The sequence below is a fragment of the Salvelinus alpinus genome, chromosome 12 (genome assembly GCF_045679555.1).
Source record: "Salvelinus alpinus chromosome 12, SLU_Salpinus.1, whole genome shotgun sequence".
NCBI lineage: Eukaryota > Metazoa > Chordata > Actinopteri > Salmoniformes > Salmonidae > Salvelinus > Salvelinus alpinus.
Window position 1 is genome coordinate 28,697,894 of NC_092097.1, and position 14,304 is coordinate 28,712,197.

Genomic DNA, 14,304 nt, shown 5'->3' on the forward strand with positions numbered 1-14,304 from the left:
ATACTTGCGTACTATTGCTTGTACAGATGAACGTGGTACCTTCAGGCCTTTGGAAATTGCTCCCAAGGATGAACCAGACTTGTGGAGATCTACCATTTTTTTTTCTGAGGTCTTGGCTAATTTCTTTTGATTTTCCCATGATGTCAAGCAAAGAGGCAGTGAGTTTGAAGGTAGGCCTTGAAATACATTCACAGGTACACCTCCAATTGACTCAAATGATGCCAATTAGCCTATCAGAAGTTTCTAAAGCCATGACAATTTTTTGGAATTTTCCAAGCTCTTTAACTTCTCTGGGATATGTGGGACGCTAACGTCCCACTTGGCCAAAAGCCAGTAAAAATGCAGAGCACCAAATTCAAATAAATTACTATAAAAATCAAACTTTCATTAAATCACACATGAAAGATACCAAATTATAGCTACACTTGTTGTGAATCCAGCCAACATGTCAGAATTCAAATAGGCTTTTTGGCGACAGCAAACGATGCTATTATGAGGATAGCAACAGAGTAAACAAAGAGAGAGAAGCATATTTCAACCCTGCAGGCGCGACACAAAACGCAGAAATAAAAATATAATTCATGCCTTACCTTTGACGAGCTTCTGTTGTTGGGACTCCAATATGTCCCATAAACATCACAAATGGTCCTTTTGTTCGATTAATTCCGTCGATATATATCCAAAATGTCCATTTATTTGGCGTGTTTGATCCAGAAAAACACCGGTTCCAACTTGTGCAACGTTACTACAAAATGTCTCAAAAGTTACCTGTAAACTTTGCCAAAACATTTCAAAGTACTTTTGTAATACAACTTTAGGTATTTTTTAACGTAAATAATCGATAAAATTGAAGACGGGATGATCTGTGCTCAATACAGGATTAAAACAAACTAGCTAGCTTTCTGGTCACGCGCCTCTAACAAACAGTACACTTTAAGTGACCCTAGTTCTGGATGGCCATACTTCTTCATTACACAAAGGAAAAAACCTCAACCAATTTCTAAAGACTGTTGACATCCAGTGGAAGCGGTAGGAACTGCAAGAAGGTCAATTAGAAATCTGGATTCCCAATGAAAATTAATTGAAAAGAGAGTGACCTCAACAAAAAAAAGAATCTGAATGGTTTGCCCTCGGGGTTTTGCCTGCTAAATAAGTTCTGTTATACTCACAGACATGATTCAAACAATTTTAGAAACTTCAGAGTGTTTTCTGTCCAAATCTACTAATAATATGCATATATTCTGGGGATGAGTAGCTGGCAGTTGAATTTGGGTATGCTTTTCATCCAAACGTGAAAATGCTGCCCCCTATCCTAGAGAAGTCAAAGGCACAGTCAACTTAGTGTATGTAAACTTCTGACCCACTGGAATTGTGATACAGGGAATTATAAGTGAAATAATCTGTCTGTAAACAATTGTTGGAAAAATGACTTGTCATGCACAAAGAAGATGTCCTAACCGACTTGCCAAAACCTATATTTTGTTAACAAGAAATTTGTAGAGTGGTTGAAAAACGAATTTTAATGACTCCAACCTAAGTGTATGTAAACTTCTGACTTCAACTGTAAAATTGGGGTTTCCTCTTAATTTTCTTAGACAGTTAGGCTAAGACAAGGACTGTTTCCTCTTCTATGCTGCTGCTGCCTCCGCTGCATTGTTCTCAATCCCAAAATGCTGTAACTTTGCAATTATGCACGTATGGGGAAATGCGGAAATGCGCCAATTCTATGGCATACTGAAGATTATTTTTCAGAACCGCGGACAGCGACCATATCCAACGCGGGAGAAAGTGCATTTGTTCTAAATAATATTCCATTTATTAGTGTTGCACCATTATTTTTTCATAATATAACCATATACAATTTCAGTATCACATTGAGTGATGGACTATGCCATCCCCGTGGTCTCCGCAATGGATTAGTCCACTGAGACCGGTGCGAATCAGACAGGTATCTTGTGCACCATTAGAAAAATTCTAAATTGTTAAAGAAATGTCGGTCAACCAGCAGCCTATTGACCAAACAATCAACCAGTTGACTAAATGAGGTCAGCCCTAATAAACAGTATATGGAGCACTTTCTTAAATGTTTTATATATACCCTTTATTTTGACAGGGAGTAATGTTGAGGCCAAGGTCACTTTTTTTTTTTTTTTATGAGCCCTGTAATCACAGATACACACCATTTTCAGGCTGAGAAGTGCCTTTGTAGACTGGGGAAGTGATTATGACGTGGCTACATCAGTAGTGCCAAACAGGTACACCTGTTTTGTCTGATTTACATACATTTACATTTTAGTCATTTAGCAGATGTTCTTATCCAGAGTGACTTGAGCAAAGTGCCTTGCTCAATTGCACGTTGACATATTTTTCACCTAGTCAGCTCGGGGATTTGAACCAGCAACCTTTCGGTTACTGGCCCAACACTCTTAACCTTTAGGCTACATACTAAGGAAATGCAAACAACTTGTCATACCAATGGGTGATTTGATCAACAGTTAATTATGAAGTACGCTTTTGGTAACACTGATGCAAACTTCAAGTGGCAACCAAACAAGTCTGATTACATGACAGTGTGATTAGTTTAAGATCTTAGTTCAGAAGAAAACATGTTTCCCAGCAATAGTTAACCTTCTTTCCTTCTGTCACGGTTTCCCTCCCTCCTTTCTTCCCTCCATCGCTCCCTCTACCTGTCCACATGGTCAGATCTGGGACACGGCAGGGCAGGAGAGGTTCCAGTCTCTGGGTGTGGCGTTCTACCGCGGTGCAGACTGCTGTGTGCTGGTGTTTGATGTGACTGCTCCTAACACCTTCAAGACTCTAGACAGCTGGAGGGACGAGTTCCTCATCCAGGCCAGTCCCAGAGACCCCGAGAACTTCCCCTTTGTGGTGCTAGGCAACAAGATCGACCTGGAGAACAGACAGGTGGGTGACGGATGACTATAGGCGTTACCACATCTAATGTTACCACCTCTAGTACTACAGTCATTGGCCCTAATGCTAATGTCATCTCCAGTGGAGTTTCCATACATATGATTCAAAGTTTCTCAGTCGCAGGGTACGATCTAATGTGTGTTTTTCACCAATATTGGGGTCTCCTCATAGATCTCATCTGATTTTTGTGAATGTCTTTCCCTCCACACCCAGGTGACGACCAAGCGAGCTCAGGCATGGTGTCAGAGTAAGGACAACATCCCCTACTTTGAGACCAGTGCTAAGGAGGCCATCAACGTAGAGCAGGCCTTCCAGACCATCGCACGCAATGCCCTGAAACAGGTGGGTGGGGCCAGGATCATCATGGCAGCTCACAGGAGGGAATTGGGGTTTTTGGTGAATGAATGACATTTTATTTTTGTGTCAAATCGCCAGTTGGCAACCCAATCCTTATGGGATGAATTGACACATAGATAAACATTACAATAATTCACTGTGATAATTCAGTGCACATCGCATAAAGAGTAAAACAATAAATATCAACACATAAGTTAAATAAGGTTATCCAAACAATAATTATGTCCCTAGAGCAGCAAAAATATATAGACAGATAGAGAAAAATGAAACAGAAGGCATTTGAACCCAGTCTGGCACAAAGAGAAGATTCAAGTGGGAGACAGGCCTTTGTTTTGTTGACTGTTCTTTCAGAGGACTACTTAAGTAGAAGAGTAAAACTTAGATCCCAGTTTCTCCATCTTCTCATTGTTTCTCCCTCTTTTATTTTTATCAGGAGACAGAGGTGGAGCTGTATAATGAATTCCCGGAACCCATCAAGCTGGACAGGAATGACCGAGCAAAGCCTTCAGCAGAGGCCTGCAGCTGCTGAGGCGCAACATGGACTATCTTCTGTCTGGCCTTCAGGAACAACCCCCTTCTCTCTTTCTAAAGGAAAGGACTGCCCCTCTGGTTTCTGCATGCACCCATGTCACATTCCCCTCCCAACAGAATCCCAACGAGTTTCCAGTTATTTACATGTACTGCACATGATGGGTGTATACATACACCTCTAACACACATTCATTCATTCACTCCCACACATACACATCTTGATGAATCCAATGCGTTAGAGAAGAATTGGTACACCCCTGTAGACTCCACTATTCCTGCCCGTTCCTGAATCCATATCATGAGTGAACCCACAGCCTGGCCCACCCTGTCTGACTGTGTCCCCTCTCTGTCTCTCACATTGGGGGGTCCAGATGGAGCCATGTCCTAGGAGTGCAGTGGAGAACTCTAAAGTGATGGCTGAAGCTTCTTGACATGATGATGATGATATCTTTCTCATTGTCCTGAAACATTTAATCCTCTGTATTTTCTGTTCTTCATAATTGTTTTGTTTTGACTTGAAGTTCTATATTGCCTACCTTACTGTTGACAAATAATTGGCTGTACTATAATTTTTTGTTCGTATTGGCTGTCGATGTTAAGTCTTAAGCCAATCGGAAGCTTATACTTGTTTTTGCACTGTTGTTTTACTGATTTTTTGTTATAAACTCTTATTTGGGCTTGACTGACAACAAGCCATTAACAACAACACTGCTCCCACCATCCTTCTCTACTACCCCCAGGAAGCCTGTTGATGCTATAAAAAAAAAAATGCACAAGTGGCTGACAATGCCCTTTGTTGGGAGTGCGCATTGGTTGGTTTAGTAGCTTATGTTGCAGGGGAAATATTCATAAGTAGGCGATGACAAGAGAAAAGCTGACGACACAAACAATGAAAGACATGGAGAAAGTTCTTACTAAGATATTAATACTCCTAGAACTACTGCTACTACTATGTTCTATATGTCCTTTCCTTTGTCAGCCAATGTGTTTCAACACTAGAATTACAGCTCTGTCCCTCTTTACATCTGTCCACTGTTATGCCTGTATTGTCTCTACTGTATCTTCCTCTCTGCTGATAGCTCAGGTTGGCAAGAGTTTGTTAATAAGTGCTTAATATGACTTTTTAACAGATTGTGTACTACTATTGAGTGTGGATATAACAGGAACAGTGGGGAAAAGATGAGAGATTAAACAATTGGATGTTATTTCTATCAATCACAAAGAAACAGTCCAAGGATTTTCCCTGGTATTACTCCTCTTCTTAACGAAATAATCAGTGCTATGCCAATTCAGTTGTTGAGTATTGGGATTTCAAAAGTAATGATAATAAAAAGTTATTCAATATTTAAAAAAAATATTATTGTTTTACTGCCATGTGTTTTAAAATGCTGGTGAGTGAGTTGAACAGTATGGGTGCGTGGATAAAATCACTGAGGAAGCCAAGCCAGTAAGAAATCCATATTACCCCCCCCCAAAAAAAAGAAAAAAAAAAAAGAAATCCATATTACAAACTACTGTAATTGCGTTGTTTGCTCTATAACCCATTTGTTCATATGCCAGCATGATATACAATAAGGCTGTGACAAAAAGAAAAGTCACACAGTGGTGCAATAAATTAAATTACCCACATTTGTTTCATCACAAAACCAGAGAGCAACATCTGTCCAGTGAAATCTACAAAGCAAATATTGCATGTAACAAACAGTTATGACCTGCAACATGGTCAAGGAAGTTCAATGTTTTAGACAGTTTACTAAACAACTACTGATTTAGAACCACACAAGTCAGTAAAAAGACAACAGGAGCATTGGCTCTGCTATTTCAGCACCATTTCAACTTAGATATGATCAAATCAGCAAGGCAATATATAGTTTAATACACCAAAAACGATTTAGTCCAATCAATGTTACTAAATATCATGTGGCTGTCCATGGTACTGATTTCTGTGTGTGTGTGCCTTCACAAGTAAAACATTTGGACTCACCCTACTTGTAGACTAGTTGAATGTCAATGCCATCCTCTATTTCATGTTGGCAATACGGTCTATGTCATACAGTACACTTTTAGTTTTTGTTGTCATAGGCTACCTAGCTAAAATGCTTGCTAGCCTAACTTCCTCGCATGGGCAACAATGAACCAGCTAAGTTAGCTAGCTAGTTAATGTAAGCCTAAAAGGGATAGGCTACATCTAGGATACTTATTGAACTTCCATTGTATGCCACTGGATAATGCCACTGGATAATATATTAATTTATGGTTAGATCAGAATTGCCATCTTAATCATTGGCCTGTACAGAGAATTAAGTCAAAAAGTCCAAATCCCCATCTCCATCCATGGCTTAGGAAAGGGCTGATTTAGCAAGCAACCTACTGCAGGAAATCAACACAAGCAGACCAGAAATGAAAATGAAGATTTGCTTAGGATGTGATTTGATTGGTGTGAAGCCATATCCAAACTGGCCTCCCTGGGGGGCATTTTGCTGCACCAGGACAACCCACAGTTGAGCTCAGCTCAACGCTCATTGGCTAATTATTTTTTAAATGATACTTGCTGACAATCAAATGCTACAGTTGCAATGTCATACTTTTTTGGTCCAGACAGCAATAAATACATGGGCTACACATTCTGAGACAGAGGGACGCTGTTTCTCTCACTCTGATTATTTCTCCGGTGAGATTCAGCCACTTGCGAATTGACAGAAAATTATGAAAACACAGAGACTAAATAAAAATGATTTAACATTTTTTATTGGTCAAATATTTGGGTAAGCCTGTCTTCCCTTGGCATCCATGAATACACGCCACTGGAGTTAATGGGATAGATTTATTTAGAATATGTCATCTGCAGGTAGCCTAGTGGTTAGAGCATTGGGCCGGTTGCTGGATTGAATCCTCGAGCTGACAAGGTAAAAATCTGTTGTTCTGCCCCTGAACAAGGGAGCCAGGTGCACGGTGTTTCCTCCGACACATTGGTGCGGCTGGCTTCCGGGTTGGAGGCGCGCTGTGTTAAGAAGCAGTGCGGCATGGTTGGGTTGTGTTTCGTGGGACGCATGGCTTTCGGCTTTCGACCTTTGCAAATACTTATTTTCCACCATCATTTGCAAATAAATTAATAAAGAATCCTACAATGTGATTTTCTGGATTTTTTTTCTCTCATCTTGTCTGTTATAGTTGAAGTGTACCTATGATGAAAATTACAGGCCTCTCTCATCTTTTTAAGTGAGAGAACTTGCACAATTAGTGGCTGACTAAATACTTTTTTTGCCCCACTGTATGTTTGAGGAATTTTAATTATGAGATTTCTGTTGTTTGAATTTGGCGCCCTGCACTTTCACTGCCTGTTGTCAATTCGATCCCGTTACCGGGATTGCAGCCATATGAAGTTAAATAATTGATATTGTGTGTTTCTCGTGTATATTGTTGTTTAGCATCTTTCCAATTTACCTTAGCATTTTTAAATGAGTATAATTATTTTTATTACCCTGGTCTTTGTAGCTAACTAGCTAGCTAACCTTAAGTCTCTCTGTCGATCAGAAGCAAGGATGGTTCTGTCCTATGTACCAGATTGTAACAACTACTACGATAAGCACACATGCATTTTATCATTTTCCGACCTCTGTAATCCAGAGAAGTCGCTGGAGCCGTGTGATTAGGTAAGCCCTGTTTGTTAGCTGCTAACAAGCTATTTTGATTAGGTCAAAGATTTGTGGTTACCTAGATGCTCATGAAAATTAGCTAGATAACCACCGACTGTAGTTACGGGTACAACGCACATTACCTTCCTTACAAGTAAAAAGAATATGTAACGACTTTCCTCTTCTGACGAGTAGTAAGAGATATCGGACCAATGTGCAGCGTGGTAAATGTCCATTTTAATATATAAAACTGAACACTACAAAAATACAAAATAACAAAGTGAATGAACAAACGAAAATCGAAACAGTCCCGTATGGTACAGACACAGGAAACAACCACCCACAAAACACAAAGGAAAACAGGCTACCTAAATATGGCTCCCAATCTGAGACAACGACTAACACCTGCCTCTGATTGAGAACCATACTAGGCCAAACACATAGAAATAGAACAGAACAAAACATAGAAAAAACAACATAGAATGCCCACCCCAACTCACGCCCTGACCAAACTAAAATAAAGACATAAAAAAGGAACTAAGGTCAGAACGTGACAGTACCCCCCCCAAAGGTGCGGACTCTGGCCGCAAAACCTGAACCTATAGGGGAGGGTCTGGGTGGGCATTTACCGCGGTGGCGGCTCTGGAGCGGGACGAGGACCCCACCATAGTCTTGGCCCACTTCTGTGATACCTTAGGAGCGGCGACCCTCGTCACCGACCCTGGATTTGAGACCCTAGTAAAGGGCACCACTGGACTGAGGAGCGCCTCTGGACTGAGGGGCAGCTCCGGACAGGAGGGCGACTCTGGCAGATCCGGACAGGAGGGAGACTCTGGCAGATCCGGACAGGAGGGAGACTCTGGCAGATCCGGACAGGAGGGAGACTCTGGCAGATCCGGACAGGAGGGAGACTCTGGCAGATCCGGACAGGAGGGAGACTATGGCAGATCCGGACTGGAGGGAGACTCTGGCGCCTCAGGCAGATCCTGACAGACGGGCGGCTCAGGACAGACGGCGGCTCGGGCGGCTCAGGACAGACGGGCGTCTCAGGACAGACGGGCGGCTCAGGACAGACGGGCTGCTCAGGACAGACGGGCGGCTCGGGCGGCTCAGGACAGACGGGCGGCTCAGGACAGACGGGCGTCTCAGGACAGACGGGCGTCTCGGGCGGCTCAGGACAGACGGGCGGCTCGGGCGGCTCAGGACAGACGGGCTGCTCAGGACAGACGTGCGGCTCGGGCGGCTCAGGACAGACGGGCGGCTCAGGACAGACGGGCGGCTCGGGCGGCTCAGGACAGACGGGCGGCTCAGGACAGACGGGCGGCTCGGGCGGCTCAGGACAGACTGGCGGCTCAGGACAGACGGGCGGCTCGGGCGGCTCAGGACAGACGGGTGGCTCGGGCGGCTCAGGACAGACGGGCGGCTCTGGAGGATCCGGACTGGAGGGACACACAGGAGACTTGGTTCTTAGAACAGGCACAGTACTCACCAGGCTGGAGAGATCTACTGGAGGCCTGGTCCTTGGAGGAGGCACAGGATAGACCGGTCCGTGGAGGTGCACTGGAGGTCTCGAACTAAGGGCCTGAACAACCCGTCCTGGCTAGATGTTGATTTTAGCCCGGCACTTGCGGGGCACAGGACGCACTGGGCTGTGCAGACCCACGGGAGACACAGTGCGTAGGGCTGGTGCCATATAACACGGACCAAGAAGACGCACTGGAGACCAGATGCGCTGAGCAGGCTTCATCGCACCTGGCTCGATGCCCACTCTAGCCCGGCCGATACGAGGAGCGGCAATGTAGCGCACCGGGCTATGCGTGCGCACTGGGGACATCGTACGCTTCTCCGCATAACACGGTGCCTGCCCGGACCACCTCTCTCCAAGGAAAGCACGGGAAGTTGGCTCAGGTCTCCTAGCTGACTTAGCCACACTCCCTGTGTGCCGCCCCCGAATATATTTTTGGGGCTGCCTCTCGTTCCAGCCGCGCTGCCGTGCTGCCTCCTCATACCAACGCCGCTCAGCTTTCGCTGCCTCCAGCTCTGCCTTGGGGCGACGATATTCCCCAGCCTGTGCCCAGGGTCCCTTTCCTTCCAGAATCTCCTCCCATGTCCATGAGTCCAGAACTCACTACTGCCTAATACCACGCTGCTTGGTCCTTTTTTGGTGGGTGGTTCTGTAACGACTTTCCTCTTCTTCTGACGAGGAGTAAGAGATATCGGACCAATGTGCAGCGTGGTAAGTGTCCATTTTAATATATAAAACTGAACACTACAAAATAACAAAGTGAATGAACAAACGAAAATCGAAACAGTCCCGTATGATACAGACACAGGAAACAACCACCCACAAAACACAAAGGAAAACAGGCTACCTAAATATGGCTCCCAATCAGAGACAATGACTAACACCTGCCTCTGATTGAGAACCATACTAGGCCAAACACATAGAAATAGAACAACAGAACAAAACATAGAAAAAACACAACATAGAATGCCCACCCCAACTCACGCCCTGACCAAACTAAAAGAAAGACATAAAAAAGGAACTAAGGTCAGAACGTGACAGAATACCAGCAAATTCAATATTACTGGTTGCATACACATATTTAGCAGATGTTTTTTGACGGCTCCTCCTTAATCAATTAAATTTGCTTTTTTTGGGGTGTAGAGAAATGCTTGTGTTCCTAGCTCCGACAGTGCAGTAAAATCAAACAATACATAAATCTAAAAGTAAAATATTCGGGCGAGCAATGCCGGAGTATATATATACACACACACACACACGCACGCACGCACGCACGCACGCACACGCACACACAACCGTTCAAAAGTTTGGGGTCACTTAGAAATGTACTTGTTTTTGAAAGAAAAGCACATTTTTTGTCCATAACAAAAACATCAAATTGATCAGAAATACAGTGTAGACATTGTTAATGTTGTAAATGACTATTGTAGCTGGAAACGACAGATTTTTTATGGAATATCTACATATGCGTACAGAGGCCCATTATCAGCAACCATCACTCCTGTGTTCCAATGGCACGTTGTGTTAGCTAATCCAAGTTTATCATTTTAAAAGGTTAATTGATCATTAGAAAACCCTTTAGCAATTATGTTAACACAGCTGAAAACTGTTGTTCTGATTAAAGAAGCAATACAACTGGCCTTCTTTAGACTAGTTGAGTATCTGGAGCATCAGCACTTGTGGGTTCTATTACAGGCTCAAAATGGCCAGAAACAAAAGACCTTTCTTCTGAAACTCATCCAGACTTGTCCCAAAGCCACTCCTGCATTGTCTTGACTGTGTGCTTAGGGTCGCTGTCCTGTTGGAAGGTGAACCTTCACCCCAGTCTGAGGTCCTACACGCTCTGGAGCAGGTTTTCAGCAAGGATATCTCTGTACTTTGCTCCGTTCATCTTTCCCTCGATCCTGATTGGTCTCCCAGTAACTGCCGCTGAAAAACATCCCAACAGCATGATGCTGCCACCACCATGCTTCACCGTAGGGTGGCAGGTTTCCTCCAGATATGATGCTTGGCATTCATGCCCAAAGAGTTCAAACTTGGTTTCCTCAGACCAGCGAATCTTGTTTCTCATGGTCTGTGAGTCTTTAGGTGCTTTTTGGCAAACTCCAAGCGGGCTGTCATGTGCCTTTTACTGATGAGTGGCTTCCGTCTGGCCACTACCATAAAGGCCTGATTGGTGGAGTGCTGCAGAGATGGTTATCCTTCTGGAAGGTTTTCCCATCTCCCCAGAGCAACTCTAGAGCTCAGTCAGAGTGACCATCAGGTTCTTGGTCACCTCAATGACCAAGGCCCTTCTCTCCCGATTGCTCAGTTTTGCCGGGAACAGCCTTGATGGTTCCAAACTTCTTCTATTTAAGAATGATGGAGGCCACTGTGTTCTTGGGGACCTTCAATGCTGCAAAAGCATTTGACACAATCCTGTCTTGGAGCTCTACAGACAATTCCTTTGACCACATGGCTTGGCTTTTGCTCTGACATGCACTGTCAACTGTGGGACCTTATATAGACAGGTGTGTACCTTTCCAAATCATTCCCAATCAATTGAATTTACCACAGATGGACTCCAATCAAGTTGTAGAAATGGAAACAGGATGCACCTGAGCTCAATTTCGAGTGTCATAGCAAAGGGTCTGAATACTTATGCAAATAAGGTATTTCTGTTTTTTATTTTAAAACATTTCCATAAATGTCTAAAAATCTGTTTTTGCTTTGTCATTATGGGGTATTGTGTGTAGATTGCTGAGAAGAAAAAATAACAATTTAATAAATTTTAGAATGAGGCTGTAACTTAACTGTAACAAGTGCGCTGAAAGTCGGGAAGCAAGTCCAGGGAGTGAGAGTTTTAATAAATAAAAGAAACAATGAATACGAAACACAAACAACGCACCGACATGAAAACAGAGTCAATAACACCTGAGGAAAGAACCAAGGGGAGTGACAGATATAGGGAAGATAATCAAGGAGGTGATGGAGTCCAGGTGGGTGTCATGAGGCGGAGGTGCGCGAGACGATGGTGACAGGTGTGCGGTATAATCAGCAGCCTGATGACCTAGAGGCCAGAGAGGGAGTATACGTGACAGTAACAAAATTTGGAAAAAGTCATAGGGTCTGAACACTTTCCGAAGGCACTATATATATATATATATATATATATATATATGATGTAGTAACCAAAAAAGTGTTAAACAAATCAAAATGTATTTTCTATTTTAAATTCTTCAATGTAGACACCCTTTGCCTTGATGACAGATTTACACACACTTGGCATTCTCTCAACCAGCTTAATGAGGAATGCTTTTCCAACAGTCTTGAAGGAGTTCCCACATATGCTGAGCACTTGTTGGCTGCTTTTCCTTCACTCTGCGGTCCAACTCATCCCAAACCATCTCAATTGGGTTGAGGTCGGGTAATTGTGGAGGCCAGGTCATCTGATGCAGCATTCCATCACTCTCCTTCTTGGTCATATAGCCCTTACACAGCCTGGAGGTGTGAATGGTCATTGTCCTGTTGAAAAAATTATAGTCCCACTAAGCACAAACCAGATGGGATGGCGTATCGCTGCAGAATGCTGTGGTAGCCATGATGGTTAAGTGTGCCTTGAATTCTAAATAAATCACAGACATTGTCACAGGCAAAACACTCCCACACCATCACACCTCCACCTCCATGCTTCACAGTGGAAATCACACATGCAGAGATCAAATGCAGAGATCACAAAGACACGGCAGTTGGAACCAAAAATGGTACATTTGGACTCATCAGACCAAATGACAGATTGTTGTTACAAATGTCCATTGCTCATGTTTCTTCTTATTATTGGTGTCCTTTAGTAGTGGTTTCTTTTCAGCAATTCAACCATGAAGGCCTGATTCACGCAGTCTCCTCTGAAAAGCTGATGTTGAGATGTGTCTGTTACTTTAACTCTGTGAAGCATTTATTTCGGCTGAAATTTCTGAGGCTGTTAACTCGAACTTATCTTCTGCTGCAGAGGTAACTCTGGGTCTTCCTTTCCCATGGCAGTCCTCACAAGAGCCAGATTCTTCATAGCGCTTAATGGTTTTTAGACTGCACTTTTAGAAACTTTCAAAGTTCTTGAAATTTTCCGGATTGACTGACCTTCATGTCTTAAAGTAATGATGGACTGTCATTTCTCTTTGCATATTTGAGCTGTTCTTACCATAATATGGACTTCGTATTTTGCCAAATAAGGCTATCTTCTGTATACCACCACTACCTTGTCACACCACAACTGATTGGCTCAAACGCATTAAGGAGGAAAGAAATTTCACAAAATAACTTAACAAGACACACCTGTTAATTGAAATGCATTCCACCTCATGAAGTTGGTTGAGAGAATGTCAACCGTGTGCAAAGCTGTAGTCAAGGCAAAAGGTGGCTACTTTGAAGAATCTCAAATATAAGATATATTTTGACTATCATCTGACTTTCGTGACCATGCTAATTTGGGGCTAGCTGTTCTAAGGACCCTGGGACTAAATAACTCCCTCTGCAACTGGATCCTGGACTTCCTGATGGGCCGCCCCTAGGTTGTAAGGGCAGGCAACAACACATCTGCGGCGCTGATCCTCAACACGGGGCCACTCAGGCGTGAGTGCTTAGTCCCCTCATGTACTCCCTGTTCACCCATGACTGCGTGACCAAGCACGCCTCCAACACCATCATTGTGTTTGGTTGCCTTTGACACAACAGTGGTTGGTCTGATCAATGATGAGAAAGCCAATAGAGAGGAGGTCAGAGACCTGGTAGTGTGAAGAGGGTAAGACAATGCCTTTTCCCCCTCAGTAGAATGAAAAAAAAAAAAATATATATATATATATATTTTTTTTTTATTGCAACAATAATAACAATATTACACATCAGAATAATTCAGGACATCATTAATATGTGACAAGGCATTGAGATATTAACAGACATTCAGAGACATTACTTCTAATAATTTTTCAACTTTTTAAGTTTCACAAGTTTGAGGGATTTATAAGACCTTTGTACCTCGTCGTCGTCGTCCCCATTGGCAAAATAGTGGAGAGCTCCCTTTACCTAATAAGGAAGAAATCACCAGCCACACACATTTTGCATTAATACGAATAATGAGACAAAATCACTCTCAATCAGTTTAACAATTTCTAGATTGATGAGGTTTCTCATATGAAGAATGAGAACACCAAAAAAAATGGTCAGAATGTACTTTTACATAAACATTTTGAAACTGTAAAGGATATCATCAACATGTTCTCATCCTTGTAGATTGGGAAATTATGTAACCAAATAATGAAAATCACATATTTAACAATATGACACTTTTAA

At 43.0% G+C, this 14,304-nt stretch overlaps 1 protein-coding gene across 3 annotated transcripts in view; it reads left to right on the plus strand.

Moving 5' to 3' along the window:
• Window positions 1–5,174, plus strand: part of LOC139536609 (ras-related protein rab7-like) — a 21,739-nt gene extending 16,565 nt beyond the window's left edge. For all 3 annotated transcript variants that reach the window (XM_071337268.1, XM_071337269.1, XM_071337270.1), the window contains 3 exons: window positions 2,704–2,922; window positions 3,145–3,273; window positions 3,722–5,174. In XM_071337268.1, the coding sequence (XP_071193369.1) occupies window positions 2,704–2,922; window positions 3,145–3,273; window positions 3,722–3,817 (444 nt within the window). In that variant the 3' untranslated portion in view covers window positions 3,818–5,174. The remainder of the gene's footprint in view (window positions 1–2,703; window positions 2,923–3,144; window positions 3,274–3,721) is intronic.
• The last annotated feature ends 9,130 nt before the right edge of the window (window positions 5,175–14,304 follow it).